The sequence below is a fragment of the Homarus americanus genome, unplaced genomic scaffold, assembly GCF_018991925.1.
Source record: "Homarus americanus isolate GMGI-L3 unplaced genomic scaffold, GMGI_Hamer_2.0 scaffold12810, whole genome shotgun sequence".
Lineage (NCBI taxonomy): Eukaryota > Metazoa > Arthropoda > Malacostraca > Decapoda > Nephropidae > Homarus > Homarus americanus.
This window is the reverse complement of record NW_024749229.1, coordinates 534,685-561,847: the sequence shown is the minus strand read 5'-3', so window position 1 is coordinate 561,847 and position 27,163 is coordinate 534,685. Positions and strand designations below refer to the sequence as shown.

Here is a 27,163-nt window from a genome sequence, read left to right as displayed (position 1 = left end):
AGAGCTGGTGGTTGTCGTGGTGGTGGCATGAACGAGGCAAAAACACTTAAAAAGGAAGTATTTGTTGGTAGTGTTGGTGGCGCGGGGTAATAGTGGTGGTAGAGGTAACTAGATAAGGAACGTTTGTCAATAAAAAAATAGCTATGGGGATGAGGAAGTAACGTGTGTTGTTGGAGGAGGTGATGGGGGTGGGCTGAAGCAGGAGGGAGGCGGGCACCCACGTGGGCCTTGTGTACACGCCCACCTGCAGGTCACGTGACTTGGTCAGGTATAAGGGGTGGTGTGGTGGTCGCCCGCGCCAGTGTAACTGTGGGCAGCTGCCGTCAGCTCCGTGTCTTCGTCATGGCACTTCTCACAAGTCAGGCCCGGCAGTAAGTAGGCACTGTTTGGCACTACCGGAGGTGAGACACAGCTGATATAAGTTGCTCTACAGTGGCTACCTACCCTACATACTGCTCTACAGGATAAAGTAAACTCAAAGAAGCGCGGGGGTGACGTCACACATTCGGCTACGCTCGGGTCTGAGTCGGGTTACCAAATATGGTTATGAGGCCGCGCGGCGATGTGACGTAGTGGCAGCCACACACCGCTCGTGGTTTCAACTGCACGTGGAGAACAAACACATTGATAAAGGTTAAATATGGTCTATTTTTTTATTTTTGTTGCAATTGTTGTGTTAACAAAGACAAAATAATACATAACTAAGCCGCAACGTAAGGTTGCGCACTCAGGATTTGAATAACTTGCAACTTATCGACTTTTCGCTCCCCGAGTACGGAGAACATAGAGCTGACGTCTCAGTGACGTCACGGTACCTCGCGCTGATTGGCTGGGCCAGGAGCACTAGTCCCATTCATAAAACTGGCGGGACAAACCCGCGAGGTGTTCAGTGAGTATCGTGGCAGTGTTGAGGACGGAGGTGCCAGTTGCCGTCACCTTGGCTCCACTGGAAGAATCTTGGTCGCTTGGGGCTCGCCGTTGCCTCTTGCGCTTGCCACCTTCAACCATATCAGGCTCGGGGTCGACTCACCCACAGCCTGAAGACACCCATACTTCTAGTGAAGACGAACTAAACTTTTCCAATATGATTATGGACGGCATTGACTCGGTGTCCCCTGCCGTGCAGTTCAGTTTGGTGAGCTTTGACACTTTTGGCAAGAGCGGGGAGTGTCTACCATCACCCCTGCCTACAGTGTCCATATACGACCGAACTGTGGAGGAATGTCTCAACACTCCCGTCACTACTTCAGAGATGCCGACCTTCTTCGGGCCTATAGAGCCTCTCCCAGACCCGCCCCCCATCACAGGTAGGTGTACACCCCGCTGCCCCGCCCCCCTCAAGTGTTGACCTAGCCTAGCCCCGCCCCTATACCCTCCCACTCCTTCCGCTTTCACCGCGTGTTGTGAATCCTGCCCACGGATGCCCTGCCTGCCTGCCCCAGTGCCCGCTGCCCCCTCGCCCGAGCCACACGTGCCCCACGGCCTCCCCCTCGCATGCTCACACCCCCCTCCACCAAGTGGCACCCCTACCTAGTGACACCCTCACCTAGTGGCATCCCCACCCAGTGACACCCCCAGACAGTGACATCCTCAACTTAGTAACACTACCACTTGGTGACATCCCCACCCAGTGAGATCCCTACTTGACATTTTCTACATAGTGCCAATCCCACCTAGTGACCTACCTTACCCAGTGATACCCTAACCTAGTGCAACCCGCCACTCAAGTGATTACCCTACACAACCGGTGGGGGTCTTGGCAGTGAGGGAGAGGTGGTGAGGCGGGGGCTTGTGATGGTCACCAGTGCTGTGTTACCCGCTGGTACTGGAATCCAGTAGTGTTGTGGTGTCACCCGCCAGCCAGTGTTGGGGTCCTGTATTAGATCACCCCCTACACCCTGTAACTGGTGACAAGGCCGTGTGTTAGTGTGTCCTGATGCATGGGAGGTGTCGTCGCCCGTCGTTCATAGAGGAATGGTTAGTAGAAAACACACACACACACACACACACACACACACACACACACTATCACACCTTAACCTGTGTGATCAAGATAACAAATATCGAACCCTGGGTTTCTCGGAACTGTTGTCGAGCCCAGTACTTGGTGACTGTGGAGTTTGGGGGTGGCAAGTTACTGTAATGTGTACAGTTAGTGTTGACGCCTTCAACCACCTCACTTTATCGGGTCTTTTGTGATACAGTGAACTCTGGCTCTCCTAGGGAACTGTGTGTAGGTATGTGATGCCCGGTGCTGTGTGTAGGTATGTGATGCCCGGTGCTGTGTGTACGTATGTGATGCCCGGTGCTGTGTGTAGGTATGTGATGCCCGGTGCTGTGTGTAGGTATGTGATGCCCGGTGCTGTGTGTACGTATGTGATGCCCGGTGCTGTGTGTACGTACAAGGAATTCCGAAAATCAAGGTGTAGTGAAGGAACAGATGTGCCAGAGCCAAAGCCCAAGGCCACGGGAGTCGCACTGTATCACCTGTTATCGCTCACCTTATCTCCAGGTTCCTGCCAGGATAACGCTTATCGCCGAGGCGGAAGTTGTTACGAGTTTTATCGTTCTGTATTTGTGAAAGATAAAACGGAAGGAAGGAGATTGTGCACGTGTGTGTGTGTGTGTGTGTGTGTACGTGTGTGTGTGTTTACAAAGTCATAGTTTTTGTGGCCACACCCAACCACCTGCACTGTGTTGTGGCTCACAGCTGTTGGTGTGACCAGCTTCATGTTGTCATCTCAGCCTCCACCAACACTGTACTGTGCTGTGAGCTTGCCTCACCACAACCAGCCATAACGAGTGTGCACCACACAGTCACTACTGTGTTACACCTGGTGTAGGCGGTCACTGATACACACCACGTGGGGTCACTAGTACACACTAACAATATACGTGGAGCCACTTGTACACGTTAGGTGGGGCCACTAGTACACTGAGACACACTAGGTGGGAGTCACTGGTACACGTACAGGCGAGGAAGGACAACAACAGTACCCTAAACTACCTCAGTTTGGCGCCAGCTGTAAGTCACTATTTAGGGACGATGATGCTGGGCCACGGCTCAGCCCAGCACCAACCTCTGCCAACACTAATGTCTCTCCGGCCATTTTGCCCGAGAAGGCTGCCAAAGAATTCGGTGCCATGTCTATATGAGGCCCACGATGACCTTAAAATAGTGGTGTTATGTCATTGTGGTAGGTTGTGTTGACGGCTGCCTCTCCTGCTGCTAGCCAAGGTGGTGCCTCGCCAACTAGCTACTCCTGGGCTGTTTCTGGCCTGGCAGTGAGCATTTTTCCGCGTGTTTTACCCCTCACGGAAGCTAACAATCTTACTTGTGTTCGACGACATCTTTTAAAGTCTTTCTTATCGTGCGAGAGAGCCCCCCTCCCCGTGTTATATTTGATGTGTATATCGTATATCACTTGTATTTCTACTGTGTTCTTCTATAATAACGTAAAGATGGCGTTATGACTGTGATGTACTGGGGCAGGCGAGTCGCTGTATGAAGAGTGACAACAACAAACCTCTTCCTATGGACTATCACCTTTAATACTGCGGCGGTCTCCATGTGAGGCCTAACTCCTGCCATTATCCAGGGAGAAACAGATGAACGGCGGCTAAACTGTTTCTTAAGATGGTTGAGGTGAGGATGCTACCCGGGCTACGAAACTCGCTAGGCCAGACAGCCATGACGTGAGGTGACGTAGCCCGGTGATGTCATCTTATCGCCAACACTCCAGCTGGTGGCGTCTGGCAACAGCTCCACCTGCAGTTGCCACAATAACAAGAGTCTTGTACCTTGACCGCCTAGCGCAGGAGTCATGTTGTTGTTTGGTGATCTTAATGTGATACGAGTCATCTTTTTATACCAAACGTGCACGGACAGTTATCCTTGCAGCCTCATCAAGAAATATATACACGTGTCGACTGTACTGAGATTGTCCCTTATAAGATACACTCCCTGACACTCCCACGGGGCACTAACTTAAACTAACTGTACAGTAACTCGCCATATTGAGATTAATGATAAAAAAAAAACACGGTGGTTCACGATAACCATCTGGGTGTTGTAACATTACCATGAGCGTGTGGTCAGTGGCTCTAACATGGTCATGAATAACCTTGTTTAAACCCTGGGCTGTGGGACTCTCTCTTACCAAACAATAACACACCTCGCCACACTCTCCTACCTGGTGTACATAAGAAGCTTTTCTGATCACTTGTACCTGAGGGAGGGTTCGTGGGGGGGGGGGGGTAAACACCACAACAACAGCGACAACATGGCGGAGCATCACAAGTAATTGGTCAGTGTTGAGGAACCAGTTCGCCCACGCCTCCACCACGTCACAGCTTATTAGTATGCGCGCTGCTGTCTGGCCAGGTAGTGGCGGGAACACAACGTAAAGTGACGTACACCTCCATTTTGGTCGCTGATGTAAGATGACGTAGTGGTGGAGGGTTGCCCGCTCTTCCCTCGCGCTTAATACCTAATTTTTAAGCAACGTTCATCAATGTTTGTTACACATTTATGAATTTTCACTCACATAATATTTGTTGTGTTTATTAAGGAATAGAGAAATATACAAGTGGCCTCCTAGCATACATGCAAGTAGGGTAGTGACCTGTTAGTGTGTGTATCTGGGGAAACCTGGCAACAATAACGTGTGTGTTCGTTTGTACGGTCTTGGCATCATGCCCAGCTACCCTGCCAGACGGCTTGTGACGTCACCTTATACCCAAACTCCTAAAGCTCTGTTTACTTTTCACTGTAGATGCTCCGCGATCAACACAACTGCCATTTTAGTAACACACAACAAAATTTTCGTCCGCACCCTTTTCGTTTCCCGGGCTTTTGGGGAAATAATTTACGCGGGAAAGAGTTTAGCGCGGGAAAATTTGACACATGCAGGAGCCAACATTCTTGAGGTGTCGTGGCGGAATGCTCTAGTCCTCTCCTCTCCTCCCCTCATCATCCATCTTCTTACCTGTCCTCCCATTTCTCCTTTATCTCTCTTCTCTTTCTCTTTTTTTTCTTCGCCTCTTTTTTTCGAAATATTCTCCTCCTTCTTAATCTTCTTTGCAACTTTTTCTATCTTTCCATCTTCCTCTCTCTTTCTTCCTTTCCTTCTTTACTCATTTTCCTCTTCCTACATAACAAATCTCCATTAGTATCTGTTCTGTGGTCTGATCTGTGTGTGTGTGTGTGTGTGTGTGTGTGTGTGTGTGTGTGTGTGTGTGTGTGTGTGTGCTTAGATTATGTTGTTGATACGTAAATATGTATTGTTGTTTTTACTTGGATTAACTGACGCGTTTGAGTAATGTTTTATGTTTATTTAATTAACTAAAACGACATCTCAATTATATTTATCAATTAACATCTACCGTTAAATCTGTCCTTAACGACACTACAATTCCCCTTTACTGTCTATTAAACAAATTTAACCATGTTTTCGACAAGATGTTGTGTTGCCGTCACTACCATTAACAGCTTTTGAGAGTCAGTCTATGTATTGCCGACAAAACAATAAAATATTCCCTTCAGTACCGGTTTAATGGCCAGGGGGAAGAGGGGGGTTATTAAGAGGACAGGGGGAGGGGGGGGGGGTTAAAGGGCTGTGCGTGTGGCATGGCAAGTGCTAGCATGCGGCCCTCCACCAATCCCGAGCCGACCCTCCGTGACGTAGCGTGACGTCACTACACCATTCATTATTGATACCATCACTCGCAATTCGCCGAAAATTAGCCTAAATGCATACGCGGGGCAGTGTATTTTAGAGGTTAATTGCAATTTTCTCTGACGTCAGGTGTACACGAGAGCAATTAGGGGATATTTTACCTACGATATCCGGTTCTTGGTTGGTGCAGGTGAACTCAGAACTAATGCGCGCGCCGACTATCACTTGTTACTTCTTTCGACGAAGTCATTTATTTTCCATGAATTTCATTACTTGTGTTGATATACCGTGCTTTTACTATTGTCTGGTTAACAGTTAAATGTTTGTCTAGGGTGTAAGATCTCCGTGAGTACCGTTAGGGTTTACATAACACGTGAAATATTGATCAGATAGATGGTGTTCAAGACAGCGTTAGTCGGTCTACAAGGGGGTCGATATGTATACATCTTGCCGCAGTAGACGAGTGGTCGCTGCTGCCAGGCGTCCGCTATGAACTACTGTAGAGCAACTATGTTTTAAGCAGCCGGCCCCACCAACCACACACACTTGTTGAGGGGCGTCACAGGTGTGGTTCACAGGTGTGGTCTCCCAGACACAGCTGTGAGGGCGTCTCTGCGTGCTCATGAATGAATGTTCCGCCGCCTCGCTCATCCCATGAATGAACGCCCCGTCATGAATGAACATAACACCACGACGATGAAGGAAACTGACGGGGTGGCAGACTGACGTAGTTTCCAAGAGGAGGAGGGAGGGAAGTACATCAGTGAGAAGTGTTCAAGGTGCCAGGTCTTAAGAACACATGAAACCCTCGACGAGTTACATGTATTCACGAGGCCAAGAGAGACGTCCCACCCCAAGGAGGCGTCTGCTGCTGGTATGTTTCTCACCTAGCAGCAGACGTCTCCTGGGCGTGAGGGGCGACACAGTGTGGTGGGCGTGGAAGGCTCTCTCTCTCTCTCTCTCTCTCTCTCTCTCAATGAAATCGTTCCTCTTGATTTAATTCACTTCTGACTACTCCTTCCGCTGTATGTTGTCCTCCCCCCTCCTCCCCCTCCTTACTTCCCTCCCCCCTCATTCACCCCCCACACACCTGCGAGTGTCAAGATGTCAGAGGATGCAGGTGTCATCAGCCTCGCTCAAACTTGGTACACACACACACGCAGGAGGAGGAGGAGCCGTCCATCACAGCCTCCTGTCTGTTGTCTTTCTGTCCCAGAGGCCGTCCACGCCTGATCCTCCCTTTACCGCAACCAAATCCCGTCTTCCTCTTATCTAACCCTCTCTTTTTTACCTCCGTCCCCCTTGTTACCACGTCACGCATCTTCTTTACCATGTGGAGGACGATGTCAGGAGGACCTCCTCAAGGAGCCAATGTCAGGACCCGTTGTCACTGGAAGGTCGTCATAAGGAAGTTGTTAAGGGGACCGTCGTCACGGGGAACTATCTCAAGGGCCTGTAGTCAGGGGTGACCATCAGGGTGGCTCTTGCTAGAAAAACGTCCTGTGACGTCACCTCACGTGGTCCAGGTGCCGTCAACAGGCACAAACACACACTTTAGTAACCTAGGGACACCTGGAGACACCTAAGGTCACCAACACGTTATGATGTAGTGAATTAATGCAGCTGATTGGCAGCAACCATGACCCACCACAATTTCTATGAGATGGTAGTGGTGGTGGCAGCGAAGGAAGGTAGAGGGGGAGGAGTGGAGTATGAGGTGGCGGTGACATTAATGCTTGAGTCTGCTAGTGCCAACCCCCGTGGCCCTGGTTGCCATTATGACTCTTCCTCCTTCCGCACCACACCCGTGTCACCCCAGCACCTGCACCCCCGCCCGCCTCACACACACCCACCCACCCTAACCCACTGACAACACAGACAAGACATCCTGGAGAACAAAGAGTGTGACGTTCCTGTAAACTTCGTCACACACACACACACTCACACACACACACACACACACTAAATCTTCCCCTAAAGACAAAGCCATGAAATGATACAACAAAAACATCAAAACAACAACACCTCCACCGCCACAACTACCACCAACAAAAACAAAAATACCATCACTACCACCATCAACTATAACAAAAACAATAACGAACATCACACCAACATCATCAACAACAAACACCACAACCCCCACCAACAATAACAACAACAAACACAACAGCCACCACCAACAATAACTAACAACAACAAACAAACAACAACAGTGTGTCCCAGCTGGTGCAGGTAAACAGATAGCTTCACTGACTTCATTCCGAGATTTTCATGAATGGACGAAGAAAGCTGCTTCGAACGGCGCCTTGACTCGACTCATGATTCGACTCCGGTGTTTCGAGATTGAGACCTGAAACAGTGAATCATTGGATGTTCTTGGGAGGGGGGGGGGAAACCCACCAAATTGACCAAAACAACGACATTGGTTGATTATCTTGACCAACAAAAGATAGTTGATGTGAAATCAGTATCTTACCAGCAACCGTAACTAAATCATTACAATCGAAAGACTGAAACAAGGAATCATTTTAAGATGAAACATTTGAATCTTCTCGACTGTTTTGAATTTCATGAACGAGGGAAGAATGTTGTGAATGACGGAAGGGGAGAGGGAGGGAAGGGGGATATGAGGGAGGGAGGGAAGGGGGAGGGAGGGAGGGAGGAGGGGGAGGGACATTAGGGAGGGAGGGAGGGGGAAGGGGATATTAGGAGGGAGGGAGAGGGGGAAGAGGGGAGGAGGGAGGAGGGGAGGGAGGAGGGAGGGAGGAGGGGAGGGGAGGGGGATATTAGGGGAGGGGGAGGGAGGGAGGGGAGGAGGAGGGAGGGGAGGAGGGAGGGGATATTAGGAGGGAGGGAGGAAGGGAGGGAGGGAGGAGGATGTTAGGGAGGGAGGAGGATAGGGAGGAGGGATAACCACGACGCTCTGAAGGTTTAGGTCCGGGTTAATGTTGCTTATGTTACAACGACCATTGACAACGTTGAATGAGACTTGTTTGTTGGAAGAGGTTCAGGCGACTCACAGTATGTGTAGGTGTATGGATGAGAGAGAGAAGGAGAAAGTGAGGAGGTAGCAAGAGGAGTGAGAGATGGGGGGAATGTGAGGGTGGAGGAAGGGAGAGAGAACAGCAGTAGGCCAGCAGAATCTATCGACCAGACTACCGCAGCACAAGGGCGCCTGCGTCAGACAGCTCCTCCCTGCTCCATTCATACCATCCTCACATTGCAGCTTTAAGGGCGTCTCTTTATATGTCCATGTATTTGTTGAACAAGCTCATGTTTTTTCTCTATCTGTCTATCGCTCAATAACTCTTTTTATATTTCAGTTTCTTTGTTTATTCATCCTCTGATCTCTCTCTCTCTCTCTCTCTCTCTTTTAAGAATATCTGTCTATCCTCTGACAAATTATTTCCCCTCCTTCTATCTATCTGTCTATCTATATCTACCTATCTATCTATCTATCTATCTATCTCTGCACGTGAACCTGCTGCTGCTGACAAGTGATTTACTCTCTCTTCACATCTCCATTAATTTCTCTTAGTCTAAAATTTGTTGAAGGCGTTCCTCTCCCCCCCCCACCCTCCTCTCGTCGTCAATGGGTCGTCACGTCAATGGAAGGTCCAGGCTTGGTGTTGCTACGTGGGCACCGCTTCGCTTTTGTTTCATAGACGACACGACACGACACACCCCAGCAGGATCCAACACTACTGTGTGGTATTCAAACCGATACCACAGCTCACCCTCCCGGAATACATAAATTGCTCCATAAATTTTCGTCACTTAACGATCGTCTTTTGTTATATCAAGCTAATCCTTTTATATTTTGTTTCTATCTATACACTGTTTATTAACATTTAAGTCTTCGTATGTTTTCTATCCATCACCTGAAATTATTAAAGTATTCCTTCTTGTACTTCGTCGATCTTCTTTTGTTTCTTCAGCTCTATTCCCTCTCTTGTTTGGCTTCTTTCTTTATATTCTGTTAAAACCATTGTCGTAATAGTGTTTTCTGACGTCACACTCCTACTTTAAGCTCTGGAAGGCCAATTTTATAGTGGATAAAGGTTCGCTGTGTGTGTGTGTGTGTGTGTGTGTGTCGGTCGCCCGGTCATGTTAATCAATAGGGTATACATACTGTTAGCTTCTGTGACGTCATTCGATATCAAAATTACCTGAAATTGCGATTGATCATGTAGGGGGAGGGGTGAGGAGAGGGAAGGCTAGTGGGGGAGGGGTAGGGGTTGAGAGGGGGGTGAGAGGGAAAGGGTTGAGTGAGAGGGGAAGGGGGTGTGTGAGAGGGGAAGGGGTGTGTGAGAGGGGAGGGGGTGAGTGAGAGGGGAGAGAGGGAAGGGGTGAGGAGAGGGAAGGGGGGAGAGGAAAGGTGAGTGAGAGGGGGAGGGGTGTAGGGAAGGGGTAGCAGAGGGAAGGGGGTGAGTGAGAGGGGAAAGGGGTGAGTGAGAGGGGGAGGGGGTGAATGTTTTTTTTTTCTGTTTAACCTAATAATCTGTTACCTAAACAGACAGACGCTGACACACGTAGACTTGCCTGTATTACGTTCAAATACACAAGTTTGTTTCCTCACGCATAGATTTGTGTATTATATGCGTGCGTCTCATGCGTGCTGCTTTTGTGTGCGTCTGGTCATCCATAAGTTTGTTTATGCGTCTGTGCTTGTGCATGAGTTTATTTGTCTACTCATGCGTGCGTCCATCTATTTATGAGACCGTCTACTTCTGCGTCTATCTGCCCCTGCGTGTATGCGTGCGTCAGGTCCGTGAGTGCGTCCCTCAAGCGTGATTCACAGCAGTAACCAGATAGCCATGTTGCCGGACCTGTGACGTCACGAGGACCCAGCTGTTAGTAGGGGACCATCTGGCGGTGGAGGTGATGCCGTGTCTCCCATTGTCTGTCTGTCTGTCTGTCTGTCTCTGTCTGTCTGTCTGTCTGTCTGTCTCTGTCTGTCTGTCTGTCTGTCTCTGTCTGTCTCTTTGTTTCGCTTTCGTCATTTTCATTGTTTGGATTTTGTTTTTATCTCTGTTTTTGCTTTGCTTAGTATATTATTTCATGAGTGGGTCTTTTGTTAATTTTCAAGTTATTATTATTATTATTTTGTTGTTTTTATTTTATTAGATTTTATTATTATTATTTGCCATTATTACTATTAGTACTAATGTGTTCCAATATGTTTATTATTTTGATTATCGTATTCAATTCTTAAGATTCTTATTTTCACAAGATAATGGTTGTGGTGAGGGTGTATTAAGCCTGCCTCCCTGGGCCGGTACTGTCCTTGTGGCCACGGCGCGCGAGTCCTAGCCTAGTTATCAATATCTGCCTCCTCACTCCGGCCTACAACACTCCTTCTCCCCCTCCTTGCAACCCGTATTGGAACTCTGTATTTACTAGTATTTAGGAGAACTCGTACTGGATTTTTTTTATGCTAGAATTTAGGACATTTCGTATTGGGACTTATTGTGCACTAGTTTTTAGAAGAACTTGTATTTTTTTAACTTTTTGCGTTAGGCTTGGGACATTTCGCATTGGAACTTTGTGTTCATTCTTTTTTCAGAAGACTGTGATTAACTCTTCATTACATCACGGAGGAGAAGGCAGAGAGTCACGGGAACGACGTTGATCAATTTAACAACGTCATTAACGACGCGAGGAAGCTGGCAGCGCGGTGTTTTTCTCGGCCCCCTGGCGGCCAGTGATGAGTTAGTCAGCTGGGGCGTGACGTCACGATCTCTGCTCTCCTAGTCACCCTGTCACCCGACTCCCCACCCACTGAAACCTTGCCTTCGACCTTGGCCTCAGCAGTCACCACCAGCGAAAAAAATGTGATATCCCATCACAAATTCCTATTCATTCCCCCTTCCAACAGCGCCTAGTTCTCAGAAGACTCTGCCCGATCTCGCATGCGGAAGCCGTCGATGGCGCAGCGTTCGTTCGTGAGTCATGAAGACGAAATCGCCCGACACGTATTCGGATGACCTCCAGCCTCACATCCGGGTCACCGCGGCATTTGTTTATCCCAGGATGGATTTCAAATGTCACATGGTAATTATGTGGAAGGTTGTGGTGGTGAGTAAGAGACCGCCACACAACCCCTCCGTTATACCCTAACTCACCTACACTAAAGGTTACTCCTCACACCACCTGAAACACGACTCTGGCACTGATCTTTGGTGCCAGTGAGGAGGATGGCTGGCACTGTTATGATGTTTGGTGCCAGTGAGGAGGATGGCTGGCACTGTTATGATGTTTGGTGCCAGTGAGGAGGAGGAGGAGGAGGATGGCTGGCACTCTACAACACCTTCACTCGACATTTACTCGGCATTGACACCTAAATACTCGCATTTTGACAGTGACTCGTGGCATTCCCATATTAGTCAAAGACACTTGGCACTTGCATTTTCCCATGTGGCACTTGACAATAACACACACACAAACACACACACACACACACACACACACACACACACACACACACACACACACACACACACACACACACTATTTTTCCCCGGACTGGAGATCAAATAACCGCAGTCAACTCTATGAATGTAACTCCTGGGTTGTTTACTATCTTGAGTTTTCTTCTGTGTTGACGTTTCTCTTATTATTTCTTGTTTCTTCACTATTTCCTGGAATTATTATATCTCCTATGTCTATGAAGCTGTTCTTTCTTTCCTCTGAATGAGTCGTTCGTATCGGCTGAGACAACACAACTCGGCAATATTCAACAAACAAACTACATGTTGACCTATCTGGGTATGCTCTCTCTCTCTCCTTCCCTCCCTCGCCTTAATCCTCCTTCTCCCCCTCTTCTTCTTCTTCCTCCTCCTCCGCCTACTCCTACTCCTCCGCCTACTCTTCCTCCTCAACCTCCTTCTGGTCTATTTTTAGACTTAAAGCTGCTATGATTACTCACCAGGTTCCGTGACTGGACGATTTTAGCTAAATGGTTCGACTTTTAGTTCAATTGACCCAGAGTTGTTAAGAGGCTGTGACCCAGAATTGCTTGTTATGGTGATGCGAGGGTGTCAAGGCATGCGATTGGTCTCTTAACAGTTAACTACTTTGGAAAACTTGTCTTGGTCTCTCTTGCTAACAACTTTGGGTTATGTCTCAGAGTTGCGTCTTATGATCAAGTCCTCAAGACGCTTCGTTAGTCCTGAAGTTCCTGGCTTGTGTTTTAAGAAATTCGCACTTAAACTTAGGGACTCGAAAGAAAAAAAAAAGTGGGATATCATGTTTCACTTCATTCCTTCCCGTGAATTCCTTCCTTCAAGCGAGGCGTGAAGAAGTGTGTTTGTGGGGATGAGGGAAGCAGAGATGGAGGGGGAGAGGTAAGGAGGGAAGCAGAGATGGAGGGGGAGAGGTAGGGAGGGAGGAAGAGATGGAGGAGGGGGGGGAGGTAGTGAAGTAGAGCAGACGAGGTTGAAACCAGGCGAACAGCAAGGAGGAATGACTGACTGCCTACACAGAGGGGACGATCAGACGACGATGTGACGAGGAGGAGGAGGAGGAGGACGACGACGCGACAGGGCAGGAGGACTCTGGTGGGGCCACAAGAGACCCTCATGAAGGTCAATGGGTCGAGTGGCACAAATTAGAATGAGCGTTAGAGGACGAGGCAGTTGAGACGGGGACCCCAAGACATCTGGGGGGTGCCTGGCAACGTCTGGGGTCATGTTGGCGTCTGTTGGAGGTTATGTGGAGGTGTATTGGTGGAGTATCAGGTCGTGTGGGGTCATGCGCTTGTCCTCTTGAGTCATCTGGGAGGCGTCTGAGATCAAGTCGAGGCTTCTGGCGTCATGTGGCAATCGTCTGAGGTCATGTGAGGTCGTATCAAAATGTCTGCAGCTATCTAGACGGCGTCGTATGGTGTCAATGGTAGTTCAAAAGGTCGTATGGTGTCAGCAATCATCCCAAAAGGTCGTATGGTGTCAGCAATCATCCCAAAAGGTCGAATGGTGTCAGCAATCATCCCAAAAGGTTGAATGGTGTCAGCAATCATCCCAAAAGGTTGAATGGTGTCAGCAATCATCCCAAAAGGTCGAATGGTGTCAGCAATCATCCCAAAAGGTCACATGAGGGTGTCAACCATAACTCCAAAAAGGTCGAGGAATGGTCGTCAAGGACTCGTTGAAGAGTCGTGAAGAAAGGAGGTGGGAGAGAAGGGAGGAGTCGTCAGGAAGAAGGGAGAGGAAACGAGATGTTGAAGGGAGGGAGAGGGGAAGGTGGAGTGAGGAAGAGAAGGGAGGGTAGAATGTGGGAGGTGGAGGGAGGGAAGAGGGAAGTGTGGTGGAGGGAGGGAAGGGAGAGGTGCGGTGAGAGGTGGAGAGGTGGGTGGAGGGAGGGAAGAGGGAGGTGTGGTGGAGGGAGGGAAGGGAGAGGTGCGGTGGAGGGAGGGAAGGGATGGTGTTGGCACAGCTCAGAGGAATGTCAAGTAGAGGAAGAAACCATCACATAATCCGATTGAAAACAATGAATGACCCAGTGACATGAGGGAGGGGGTGTGTGAGGGACGAGGGAGAGGGTGGGGGATGAGGATGGAGAGACTGGAGGGAGAGGGAAGGGAGTGAGTGAAGAGCGAGGGAGGGGGGTGATGGTAAAGAGAAGGGGTGTGGTGGAGGGAGGGGTGGCGGATCTCTAAGAGGGTGTGCTGTAAACATTCCCATTTGACCATACCCTCTTCACCACGTCTATGGAGGTGGTACATGATGAGGGGCGCCCTCATCATGTACCACCTCCATAGTGCCCCTCATCACCACGACCATCTGCACCAGCACCCCTCATCACCACGCCCATCCGCACCCGCACCCCTCATCACCACGCCCATCCGCACGCCCATCCGCCGCACCCTCATCACCACGCCCATCCGCACCCGCACCCCTCATCACCACGCCCATCCGCACCCGCGCCCCTCATCACCACGCCCATCCGCACCCGCACCCCTCATCACCACGCCCATCCGCACCCGCGCCCCTCATCACCACGTCCACCTCCACCAGTGCCCCTTCACTACCATGTTCACCTCTACCCGCTTCCCGTATCACCACGCCCTTGAACTAGACTTTTCGCCTGCAGCAGACAGACAGACACAGAGAGACACAGACAGACAGGCAGACACACGAGACAGTCTGTCGTGGCAAACAGTTTTACAGGTCTGGGATGTGAGGAAAATATTCCCCTTTTTATTCCGTTTTTCTTCTCCTTTCCCTTCTCTAATTTCTTGTCTTCCTCTCTTCCCCCTCATATTCCCCCCTTGCTTCTCCCCTTACCTCCCCCTCACCTACTTGTCTTCCTCCCTCACTTCACCTCCTCGCTCCTCCACTTACCTCCCCTCACCTCGTCTCCCCTTCACCTCCCCTCATCACTCCTCCAGGAAGTAGGGTACGACTCCAGGCATTATTACATGCATATATATATTTATAAGGGGGAGCGTCGGAAGTTGTCATATAGGGCAGTGTTGTGGAGCTACCATGCTCTCTCTCTCTCTCTCTCTCTCTCTCTCTCTCTCTCTCTCACCTTCGTACCAGGCGGGAGGGAGCAAAAGTCCTAACCGGTGTAGAATTACTTATTGAAGGAAAGGTAAATATGATCTTCGTGTTGATTACATGAAATAAAGGGTGACGTGCCTGGTTACAGCAACACCATCCACAGATCCACCCACACGGCCCCACAGGCAACAGATCTCCCACTACACCATCCCCAAGCAACAGATCCCCCCACACACCAACGACGTGCTCAGAACCGTTAGTACCGAAGTAGTGTCTTGTAACGTTACTACTAAACATCACGCGAACAACACAAACAGAGACGGTGCTCTCGACACGTGCTTCAGCTCTCGCAGTCAAACTTAACAAAAAGTGATGAGTTAAATAGGTTAAAATGTCGGAGTGGCGGAGATGACGTTTGCGACCACTTACGACCACGACGACCACCATCACCACGACCCTGGAGATAGAGGAGCGGAAACAATGAGAATTTCGGAGAGGAGAATTTGGGTCTCTTTTTAACTAAATTGTTTCAACCTTTATCCTGTGTTTTGACGATGGCGGGTCAGTCAGCTCCGTGGAGGGTGAGGGGGGAGGTGGGGAGGGTTGGGTGAGAGGGAGGGAAGGAGGATAAGATGGAGGGAGAAAGAGAGAGGGAAAGGGAGGGTTAGATGGAAGGAAGAAGAGATGGAGGGAGGGAGGGAGGGAGGAAAGGAGGGTGGAAGGGAAGGGAGGCATTATCTTAAGGCTCAAACTCGACGGAAACCAAGTGGCTTAACGACCAGACGAGATATTAAGAACAAATTCCACTCAAATTGTTTTACCCTTTTGTCCGAAACTGTTGAGGATAGGTCGTCAACTAGGGTGGGGCAGGGGTCGTCAACTAGGGTGGTGCATGGGTCGTCAACTAGGGTGGTGCAGGAGCCGTACCTAGGGTGGTGTAGGGGTCGTACCTAGGGAATCGTACCTAGGGTGGTGTAGATTAATCACTAGGGGTGGGGTCGTCAGCTGAGGTGATCTGGGGTCGTATCTGAGGTGATATTTTTGGGGGGGTTGTGTCTGGAGTGTTGCCGAGGATGGGCATGCTTCATGACTTTATAACTCCTTCATGACGACTTTGACAGCAGAATATACCTAATGGTAGAGTGTTGTTCAGAGGAGGGAGAGGAAGAGGGAGAAGAAAGAGGAGGGAGAATTTGGTAACAGTGGACCAGTGTCAGCAATGGGATGCCAAGGGACACATACAAGATCAGACTCCCTCTCTTCCCTCCTCTACCCCCCTTATATTTAAGGTCCTTGTACTGGTTGGCTGTCTGTGTATATGGAAATTGCATTGCTTGCTCTCTCTCTCTCTCTCTCTCTCTCTCTCTCTCTCTCTCTCTTTCTCTCTCTCTCTTCTACACTGCATCCAGCCCACTCCCACTACACGACCATACATACTACCACAACCAGCTGACATCCACCATCACAACCAGCTGACATCCACCATCACAACCAGCTGACATCCACCATCACAACCAGCTGACATCCACCATTACAACCAGCTGACATCCACCATCACAACCAGCTGACATCCACCATTACAACCAGCTGACATCCCGCCATGCAACCAGCTGACATCGTGTAGTGTAAAGATTTCCGCCCCTTTCTTTTAACACAGCCTTATTATCTACAACTTCCTGTGGGAGGACCTCGGAGCTCTTCAAGACAGTAGGACCCCCATCGGTGCCACTGATTTATAGAGGCCGCTGGGTTGTGCCTCAGGCCTCTCTTTGGTGGTTGGTCCTCGTGCGGGATGTATTCAGTAGAGTTGAGGATATGCTTGTTGAAGTTAGGGGTCGAGGTTGTGCTTGTTGGGGGGCGAATCGGGATGTGCTTGTTGAAGGATTGGGGTCGGGTTGTGCTTGCTGAGGGGTTGGGGAGTCGAGGTTGTGCTGATGAGGGTTGGGGTCGAGGTTGTGCTTGTTGTAGGATTGATTCGGATTGTGCTTGTTGAGGCGAGTCGAGGCTGTGCTTGTTGAGGGTTAGAGGTCGAGTTATTGCTGATGAGGTTGGGGGTCGAGTTGTGCTTGCTGAGGGGGTTGGGGTCGAGGTTGTGCTTGCTGAGGTTGAGTCGGGTTGTGCTTGTTGAGGGGGTTGGGGAGTCGAGGTTGTGCTCGAGTCAAATCTTCGAGGATGTGTTACATGTGGGCGTTACCTGTGGGTGTTACTTGTGGATGTACCTGTGGGTGTTACCTGTACATTTTAGATCATTCGTTCCAGCGCATTGGAAGGTCGTCTCTGAGAATCTTGTGGGTGTTAGGTTGTGGCCTCCTTGGTCGTGAAGGATGGTCTTGATCCTGGATGGTCTTGGTCCTGGATGGTCTTGATGTGGCAGATGGCCTTGGTCCTGGATGGTCTTGGTCTGGATGGTCTTGGTCCTGGTTGGTCTTGGTCTGGATGGTCTTGGTCCTGGATGGTCTTGGTCTGGTTGGTCTTGGTCCTGGATGGTCTTGATCCTGGATGGTCTTGGTCCTGGATGGTCTTGGTCTTGGATGGCCTTGGTCCTGGATGGTCTTGGTCCTGGTTGGTCTTGGTCTGGATGGTCTTGGTCCTGGATGGTCTTGGTCCTGGATGGTCTTGGTCCTGGATGGTCTTGGTCTGGATGGTCTTGGTCTTGGATGGCCTTGGTCTGGATGGTCTTGGTCCTGGATGGTCTTGGTTCTGGATGGTCTTGGTCTGGATAGTCTTGGTCTGGATGGTCTTGGTCTGATTGGCCCTTGGTCCTGGATGGTCTTGGTCTGGATGGTCTTTGTCCTGGATGGTCTTGGTCCTGGATGGCCGCCTTGGTCTGATTGGCCTTGGTCCTGGATAGTCTTGGTCCTGGATGGTCTTGGTCCTGGATAGTCTTGGTCCTGGATGGTCTTGGTCCTGGATAGTCTTGGTCCTGGATGGTCTTGGTCCTGGATGGTCTTGGTCCTGGATGGTCTTGGACCTGGATAGTCTTGGTCCTGGATGGTCTTGGTCCTGGATGGTCTTGATCCTGGATGGTCTTGGTCCTGGATGGTCTTGATGGGTTCAAGGGTCTGGCTCTTTTGGTTTTATAGTGCCAGTTATCACCCTGGCAGCAATACAGTGCCAACTTCCTAAACCCTGGCAGCTCTACAGTGCCTCTATAGAACACTAGACAGACAGACGGTGAGCACCAAGTTTAATGATGTTGAAAATGAGAAGGATGAGCGTGACGAGGCTCCTCATGGCACCCTGCGAGTTTTGTGCCTCCAACCATCGCCTTCCGTTCGTTCGCCTGGCGCTCCCGGACGCCCGCTAAACCTACCCTTTTATCCCTACGATCTAGGGTCAGAGTGCCATCCTCTACAGCGGACGAAAACTGGTGGAAGCAGTCAGGGGTGTTGAGGGAGGGAGGGAAGGAGGGCCAGGGGGTGTGGTAGGTGGGGGACGAGGGCCCAGGGTAGCGCAAGCCTCCTAACACGTGGACTGGTTAATCCAATTGAAAGTGGTAATAAAATATGGTTGCGAGCAACAGGATAATCACACGTTTCCACCACACACCACGATCGTCGGGCCCGACACACCGGCTCAGCTGATCACAGACTTTAGCGAGTTTTGGGAGAGGTGGACGGGTGAGGGAGGGAGGGGGGCAGGAGCCACAGTGTAAACAAAACACATGGCTTCCTTAGGAAATGAGGAGAATCGTTGTTGTTAGTCTTCATCAGCGGCAACAGCAGGCGGCTACTCCTTGGCACAAGCTGCGGGCAGGAGGGCAGGCACGACCCGGCTCATTCATGACCCTCTCCCCTCCCCCGCCCCGCTTCCCTCTCATCTTTACTCTTCCTCTCTTTGTCTTCTGTCTTCTGTTTATGGTGTATTCGTGTCTTGGTGAATCCCCACATGTGTATCAAACTGTAAACATTCTATTATTGAGTATAAGAAAATTGTTACGTAAGACAGTGTCTGCACCTGAGGCCTGAGGAGTGAAGCATCAAGTAATAAACATTGTTCCTCTCTACTTGACGGAGGTTCTGTCCTCTTAAGTAAGACTTTAACACTTTGCTATTTTACTTTAGTTATGTCTATTGTTTGCATGTAGAGTATTGTTGTTGATATTAACGTGTTGTTGTTGTTTGTTACAGCCTCGGTGGGCAGCGCGGAGGAGAAGCGCAGCCCGGCGAGAGTGGGGGAGCCCCCGTCCCCCGCCTCACTCCCCCACCAGGAACATCTACAACCTGTCCACCACCTCCACCCGACCCCGGCCTCCACCCCTGTTCACCAGGAGGCCGTGAAGCAGGAGGTGCAGGAGGCCACAGTCAGCCCCCGAGGCGTGTCTCCTGGGGTGCTGGTCAGCCCTTGTGGGTCCCCGGGGGAGAGTGGAGCTGACACCACCATGTTCCCCCACCAGGCGGCGGCGTCAGCAGCGGCGGCGGGTGGCACCACACAATCCACCCCAGAAAATCAGAAGCTACAGTACCGCGGGTCGTTCACGACGGCGACGCCAGCAGGCCCCATCACAGGTCCTCAGGTCACCACGCCTTCCCCTACCACCCTCAGCGCCTGGCTCTTCCCTAACACCTCACATGACAAAACCTCCGTCCTTACGCCCTTCCTCGGCTTCCTCCAGCAGCCCGCTGGCCATCAGGTCCTGTCGGATCCCTCAGTTTCTGTGGCCGGAGGCTTCCCTGCCACCAGCTATGAAGACCGGCTGCCGGCCCTCTCCCTCTCTAACGCAGATCTCATACCCTTCGAAATACAGTCGCCCGGGGCACTCAAGCAGCCACCCACCTACTCATCGTGTTCCTCAGCTTCCGTCGTCACCACCACCTCCCTCACCAGTGCTCAGCTCCAGCAGTCCCAGCAGCTGCCCATCCCAGGGACGCAACAGCAGCAGCAGCCACAACAGCCACAGCCACCGACTCAGCCACAGCAATCTCAGCCCCAGCAGCAGCAACAGCAACAACAACAACAACAACAGCAGCAGCAACAGCAGCAGCTAGCGGGTGTAGGTCAGGCTGGAGCAATACAGGTAGACTTCAACCGAGGGATGGTGAGCAGCGTGGGCAACAAGTTTCAGTATGCAGTGGGCAGCTATACGTCCCCACAAGTGCCATACAGTGAGCCCGTGCCGGGACCCTCAGGCGTGGTGGTGCCCAAGCAGGAGCCGCTCTACCAGGACGCTGCCTCCCTGGCCGAGTACAATCAGTCGACTAGCAAGGGACACGAGATCCTCTCACAGGTGTACCAGCAGAGTCCGCTGCCCCTCAAGCTACTCCCCGTGAAGCCCCGAAAATACCCCAACCGGCCAAGCAAGACGCCGGTGCATGAGAGACCATACGCCTGTCCCGTCGAGAACTGCGACAGACGGTTCTCCCGCTCTGATGAGTTGACGCGACATATCCGAATCCACACGGGCCAGAAGCCCTTCCAGTGTCGGATTTGCATGAGGTCGTTCTCTCGCTCCGACCACCTAACCACACACATCCGCACACACACGGGGGAGAAGCCCTTCTGCTGCGACGTTTGCTCCAGAAAGTTCGCGCGCTCTGACGAAAAGAAGAGACACGCGAAAGTTCACCTCAAACAAAAGCTAAAAAAGGTGAGTGGGAGCTCGCCGAGCGCGCCGCCCCCACCCACCACCACCAGTAGTAGTAGCGCCTCCCTCACAGCCCCCGGAACCAGCTCACAGCACCAACAGCCGCCACACCTACAGCAGGTCCCGACACAGCAACAGCAGCAGCCGGTACCTCAGACCCAGCAGCAGCAGCAGGCGGCGCAGCAGCAGGCGGCGCAGCAACAGGCGGCGGCGCAGCAGCAGCACCAACAGCAGCTGGTGACAGCGGGGGTGGTGGGCGGGGCCGGCGTGGTGGTCACGACGGTGTAAACAAACCCACCTCAACCTCCTCAGTTCTCCATAAGACATTTTTTTACAAGCTTTAACTAAGCTTTATGGGCGGGGCCGGGCGGTGGGCGGGCCAGGTGTGGGCGGGGTAGCACCATGCCCGCATTAACTCCCTCATTAACCAGTAACTCGGTAACCACCGCGGCTACCGGCCACCTCGTCTCCCCTGGGCCTCGACTTCCCGACACCTCGCCCCTCAACCCCACTATTTTTGTATATTGAAGTGGCGGCGGAGGGCGGCCATGGCCCTGCAGTGTGGCGACCTTCTCCTCCACTACTAAGTCAACTCTTGTGTGTGTTGTTAAAGGGGAGGTCCCCCCCACTCCTCACTGACGGAGCGGCGCCCCCTGGGTCTACCTCGAGCCCTCGGCGCCCCTCTTGTGACCTTCCTGTGTCAGTCTTGCCGTGCCATAACCTGAACTGTGTCAAGTGTCAGTGCCATCATCCCCCCCCCCCACCAGGAGCGAGAGGGCGGTGCCTCCAGGGTCGTCCCCGCCCCCCTCACCCGCATGTCACGGGCCAGACTGTAACGTTATGGGTCAGGCTGTGACGTCATTGGTCAGGCTGTGACGTCATTGGTTAGACTGTGAGGTCACTGGACAGGCCTTAGCGACGTTAAAGACTAAATCGTGATGTCATTGGTCAAAAACATTGTGATGTCACTGACCGGGCCGCTATGTCGTTGGTCAGGACGGTGTGGTGTCATTGACAAGAAATGTAATGTCATTGATATGACCGGTGACGTCACCAACCTGGCTGTGACGTCATTGGTCAAGTCGTGTGTGACGTCACTGACCAGGCTGTGCTCCTCACTCGTTGTTTTCTAATATTTGGAATGCCATGTGATGTTAGATTGTGATTTGTGTTCGTCATTATTGTGATCTGTAGCTGTCAACTTTTATTTATATTTTTCTACGTGAAGTTTACGTCCGAAAACAAAGAGAATTATTGAAAACATTAAAAAAGAGTCCTCGAACTGACTGTGTCTCCCACTATTTCCCTCTCTCTCCCTCTCGGGGCTGATCATCTCTCTCACCCCTAGGTCTACCTCTCCAGGGTGTACCATATCCCTATCTCAGGAGGCAGAAACCCAAGGTAGAGACCATCTCTCTACTCCACAAACTTCAAAAAGGTAGAGAGACCAAAATCTTCCTCAGGGCACAACAAACTAAAAGAACCTGTGGTGGAGACTCTCTCTCTCTCTCTCTCTCTCTCTCTCTCTCTCTCTCTCTCTCTCTCTCTCTGACACCCGAGGTAGAGACCGTGTGTTTCTACCAGGACATGAGACAGGTGGTGGCGCCCCCTCCCCGCAGGTTGGTGGCCCCTGGGGTAGAGACAGATGGGACAGATGGTGCCCCTCCAGGTAGTGGCCCCGTGGGTAGAGACAGGTGGTGGCGCCCTCTCCCTCCACAGGTGGTGACCCCGGGGGTAACTCCTCAACACCACTAGTGACTCAGGTGGTGCAAAGTTGGCGACGAGTGGGAGTGTCACCTTGAGGCAGACACCCCGAGCCCAGGAAAAACCCAGCTAGCAGTTAGCTTGATTACGGCTAAAATTAGCTGGAATCCATGTAAAAAAAAAATATTTGCTTGGACACAGCTAACTATAGCCGTAGTCCAGACATAGAGACAGCTCGGGTTTATCTAGCAGCACTTGTAACAGAATCCAGCCACAGGTAGACGAAATTGAAGTAGATTTATTGAACCAATTCTATAGAGATACCATTATATACTGTATACATACGAGGGATGAACCTTGAAACATTGATGTGATATAAACAAGGTAGGCAAGAATGTGATAAGTATTAGTGATAAAATATATTATATGCTATAACACTGTGGCTGGCATTGTGATATATGGAAAGGTGTGATATAGGGAGTGGAGACTGTTAAGGGTGGCCCCATCTTCAACCTCCATTTTATAAACATTAAAAAATGTATATGTTTCAAAGAGGATTTTTAAGCATTTATTTTTTTTTCTCAATCAGACCAACAATGTCTTCTTGTGAGACACGTTCCTCAAGCCACATCTTTCTCAGCTCTCCACAATCAGTTTTTTACACATCTCGCACAAACCATTTTCCAAATAATATAATTAATTCATTACTGATCGTGTGTCAAGTATAATAAGTTTTTCGCGTCGCCTCGACTTTGAGAAGCTGCAAGTCTTTTTTATGCGATTCCCAAAGTTTTCGAGGCGGAAAAACAAATCCAAAGTTTTGTGACGGATAGATGTATATATTTGCAAAATTTATGTGTTAGAGGAAAAAACAAATATAAATATATATATAAATTCAAATATTAAAGTTTTATAGAGAAAACAAATTGGTGGGTGATGTTAAGAGTGAAGGCGGCCACTGCCTCAACCTCCGCTCGTTGCCAAGACTTTGGAATTAACGGTACAAAATCGCCTTATGACTCTATATGCCTGTGAGTTCTTGATTCTTTGTACAAATATCTGTTGGTGTATAGAAGAAAGACTGTTTTAACGAGAGAATCTATATTCACGATGTCCTGGAAATGTGACGTTGGGGTAACCTTTTTTTGAGAGATATCTGTATAGAAAGGAAGAGTTGTCAAGAGAGAATCTTTATAAAACAATAGGTGCCCAGACCATTGTGACGTGAGGTACTGTTCATTGAGATATCTGTATAGCAAGACTTGTCTTAAGAGAGTCTATATATATAAATATATATATATATGAAAAAAACATAAATATACGGTGTCCATGAATTGTGGCGACGTTGAAGCTGTACTTTCTATTGAGGTATCTGGCAACTGTTTGTTTGTTTGTTTGTTGTTGTTGTGTGTCGAGAGGAAGAGTTTCCAGTGTGTGTATATTCAACTTTTCAACGTTTAAAACAACTATGTATTAATCAGATTTTATAATTGTGTATCATTGAGACAAGTTCCCTCTCTAACTTCCTTCCTCTTCCCCCAAACGTATTGTAATATTGAGCACAAAAATTATATATATATATATATATATATATATATATATATATATATATATATATATATATATATATATATATATATATATATATATATATATATATATATATATATATATAAATCATTGCCACATTTCACGCATTGTTCGCAGCTAAGACATGTACATCATATAACCATCTACATCTTCATTATTTCCCTTTAAAAATAAACAAGTCCTCACCTTAAAACAATCTGCAATAGTGTCAATTGGACAATCAATGTTCAATGTTCAATTATGTAGGAATTTGTCAATTTTGTCAGTGAAAAAAAGAGAAAAGGTGATAAACTGCTGAAATACAACAATTGCCATGAGTGTTCACTGTGAAATTTAAGTTGTGGTGTCTTGTACTCTGTGACGTCATTAGATGGCGCTCTCCTATTGGTCAATGAACGAATGACGTCATAAATGTTCCTTCGTGAATATAAAAAAGGTTGTCAGACTATTATTAAATTTGTGGAATATTGTTAATTGAGAATGTTATTTATTTACCAAAAATTTTAAATGTTATAAAGTGTGTATAATATACGTGTAAAATACTAATATAATTTTATGCTGAAATGTACAGTTTTTTCCTCAGTCCTGTTGTTGTTGGCGGTGTACGATAATGTTGATAACACAGATGCTAATAAAAACAAAACAATATAATAGCAAAAACCTAGAATAAACTAGCAGACAAAAATAACAAACTAGGAGATGAAAATAGATACTGGTAAAATGTAAAGATTTAAAACTAGCAAATACCAGAAGTAATGATGTTTGATTAAATATTAAATAAAAAATTTAACTAGCAAAAAAAATAGTAACTAATAGAAATGTAACAAAAATTAGAAAGAAATATCAAACAAGCAAAGAAAAAAGCAAAAACTAGGAAAAAAATTAACAAACTAGCAAAGAAAAAAAGAGTAAACCTAATAAAGAAAAAAATAGGAGATACTAGCGAAGAAAAAAAAAGCAATACACTAGGAAAGAAAAAAGGCAAAAACTAAAAATACCAAAAAATTAATAGACAAAAAATAACACAAATTACCACGAGTCAAAATAGCAGTTACAGTACAAGCAAAAAAATGAATTACAATAGCAGAAAACAGCAAATAGCAACAATAATAACAAACTAGCAAAATATACAAAAAATAATAAAAATTACCAGAAATCAAATTGTGTCAAAAAAATTAAGACCAAAAAGTCATCAACCTCCATAAAACGAGAGAGAGAGAGAGAGAGAGAGAGAGAGAGAGAGAGAGAGAGAGTACCAGCGCCAAAACGAAAGAAGGAGACAGTTACAATCACTATCAGCTCATAACATAACACTAACTCTTCAAGGAGATCTAACACAACTCTCGTGAACCTTTTTATGTAACCAACTATAGGTAGAAAGTAGACGGGTAGAAGTGTAGACGGGTAGAAGGTAGACGGGTAGAAGGTAGACGGGTAGAAAGTAGACGGGTAGAAGGTAGACGGGTAGAAGGTAGACGGGTAGACGGGTAGAAGAACATACAACTACGAGTACTAGATCAATTTGGGTTTGTTTACGTATACATGACAACACACACACACACACACACACACACACACACACACACACACACACACACACACACACACACACGTTACTATTTTAGATGAACTATAACGTGATTTTTTTTCATTCGAGAGCAAACTTTTGAAACCTGAAGGAAACAAAAATGTAAATAGATATGACAACAAAGAAACAGTAAACAAGAGGAGGTAAAAAGAATACAACCATAATAAAGGGGGAAATACACCAAGAGGAGGAAGAGGAGGGGAAAAGATAAGGAAGAAGAGGAGGAGTATTAAGAAGAAGAGGAGTACTTCAATGCAGCGGCCACAAGTGATCCAACGAGTCGAGGTGTGTGTGTGTGTGTGTGTGTGTGTGTGTGTATGTGTGTGTATGTGTGTGTGTGTGTTACCTACCACGTATGCTATCCTCTGTACATATTCACTCGTCATTACCCTCACTCACACACAATGTCTAATACAGTATCTTCAAGAATATCATTTCTCTCTCTCTCTCTCTCTCTCTCTCTCTCTCTCTCTCTCTCAACAAACATACACAATAGGTAACAACTGTATGAAAGTGAGGCCTCTCTCTCTCTCTCTCTCTCTCTCTCTCTCTCTCAATACACATACCTGTAAAATATTCCCAAAGGGAGTTCGAATCCTAAGTCCCTAAACCTATGGAGAAGACATCGAATTCTGACAACACAATCCACAATCTTCTTGGCAGCAGAGATTCGAATCCCTAAAAGTAAGTGTTTAATCTGCCATAAGGGGGATTTCAAGTTCGGAATCTTCTTATCGTATTCCAAGTTGGGTAATCTTTCATACGACACTGGATACTGGGAAAAGAATGACGGATTATCTTTTTGTTTGGGTGAGGTGTGTGATGGTGATGGTGTTGAGGTGTGTGGTGGAGGTGTGGTGGTGGTGTGTGGGAGGTGTAGAGAGGAGTGTGATGGTGGTGAGGTGGGTGGTGAAGTGTGGTGTGTGGATGGTGTGAGGTGTGTGGTGGTGAGGTGGTGTTGAGGTGTGATGGTGGTGAGGTGTGGTGATAATGTGTGTGGTGTTGAGGTGGTGAGTGTGGTGGTGGGATGTGTGGTGTGTGTGATGGTGGTGAGGGTGTGTGATGGTGAGGTGGGAGGGTGTGTGAGGTGAGGTGGTGAGGTGTGTGGTGGGAGGTGGTAGTGTGGTGGGTAGGAGTGTGGTGGTGGTGAGGTGTGTGGTGGTGGTGAGGTGTGTGGTGGTGAGGTGTGTTGGGGTAAGGTGTGTTTGGCTGATGTATTACACACACACACACACTTTAGTCCGACCCCACCCTCGCCAATATATCCTCTCTCTCTCTCTCTCTCTCTCTCTCTCTCGAACACGCAAAATGACACTTAAAAAATACCCAACACAAACACACGACAAGACAAAAACATAATAACCTCTTCAACGTGCCACACACAAAACACATTTCCTCTCCCTCACTTCTATGACAACAATGGCAGTGCATGAAGACGTGCCAGAGAACATCACTTCCCCATCCACCCAGACATGACATGAAATGACATGACAAACTTCCTAGCGTTCCAAGT

At 48.7% G+C, this 27,163-nt stretch overlaps 1 protein-coding gene across 1 annotated transcript; it reads left to right on the top strand.

Annotated features, from left to right (window-relative positions):
* The first annotated feature begins 315 nt into the window (after positions 1-315).
* Positions 316-24,626, top strand: LOC121853319 (early growth response protein 1-like). Its single transcript, XM_042347371.1, has 2 exons — positions 316-1,307; positions 19,315-24,626. Exons 1-2 carry the CDS (start codon positions 1,085-1,087, stop codon positions 21,054-21,056), a joined length of 1,965 nt encoding a protein of 654 aa, XP_042203305.1. The 5' UTR covers positions 316-1,084; the 3' UTR covers positions 21,057-24,626.
* The last annotated feature ends 2,537 nt before the right edge of the window (positions 24,627-27,163 follow it).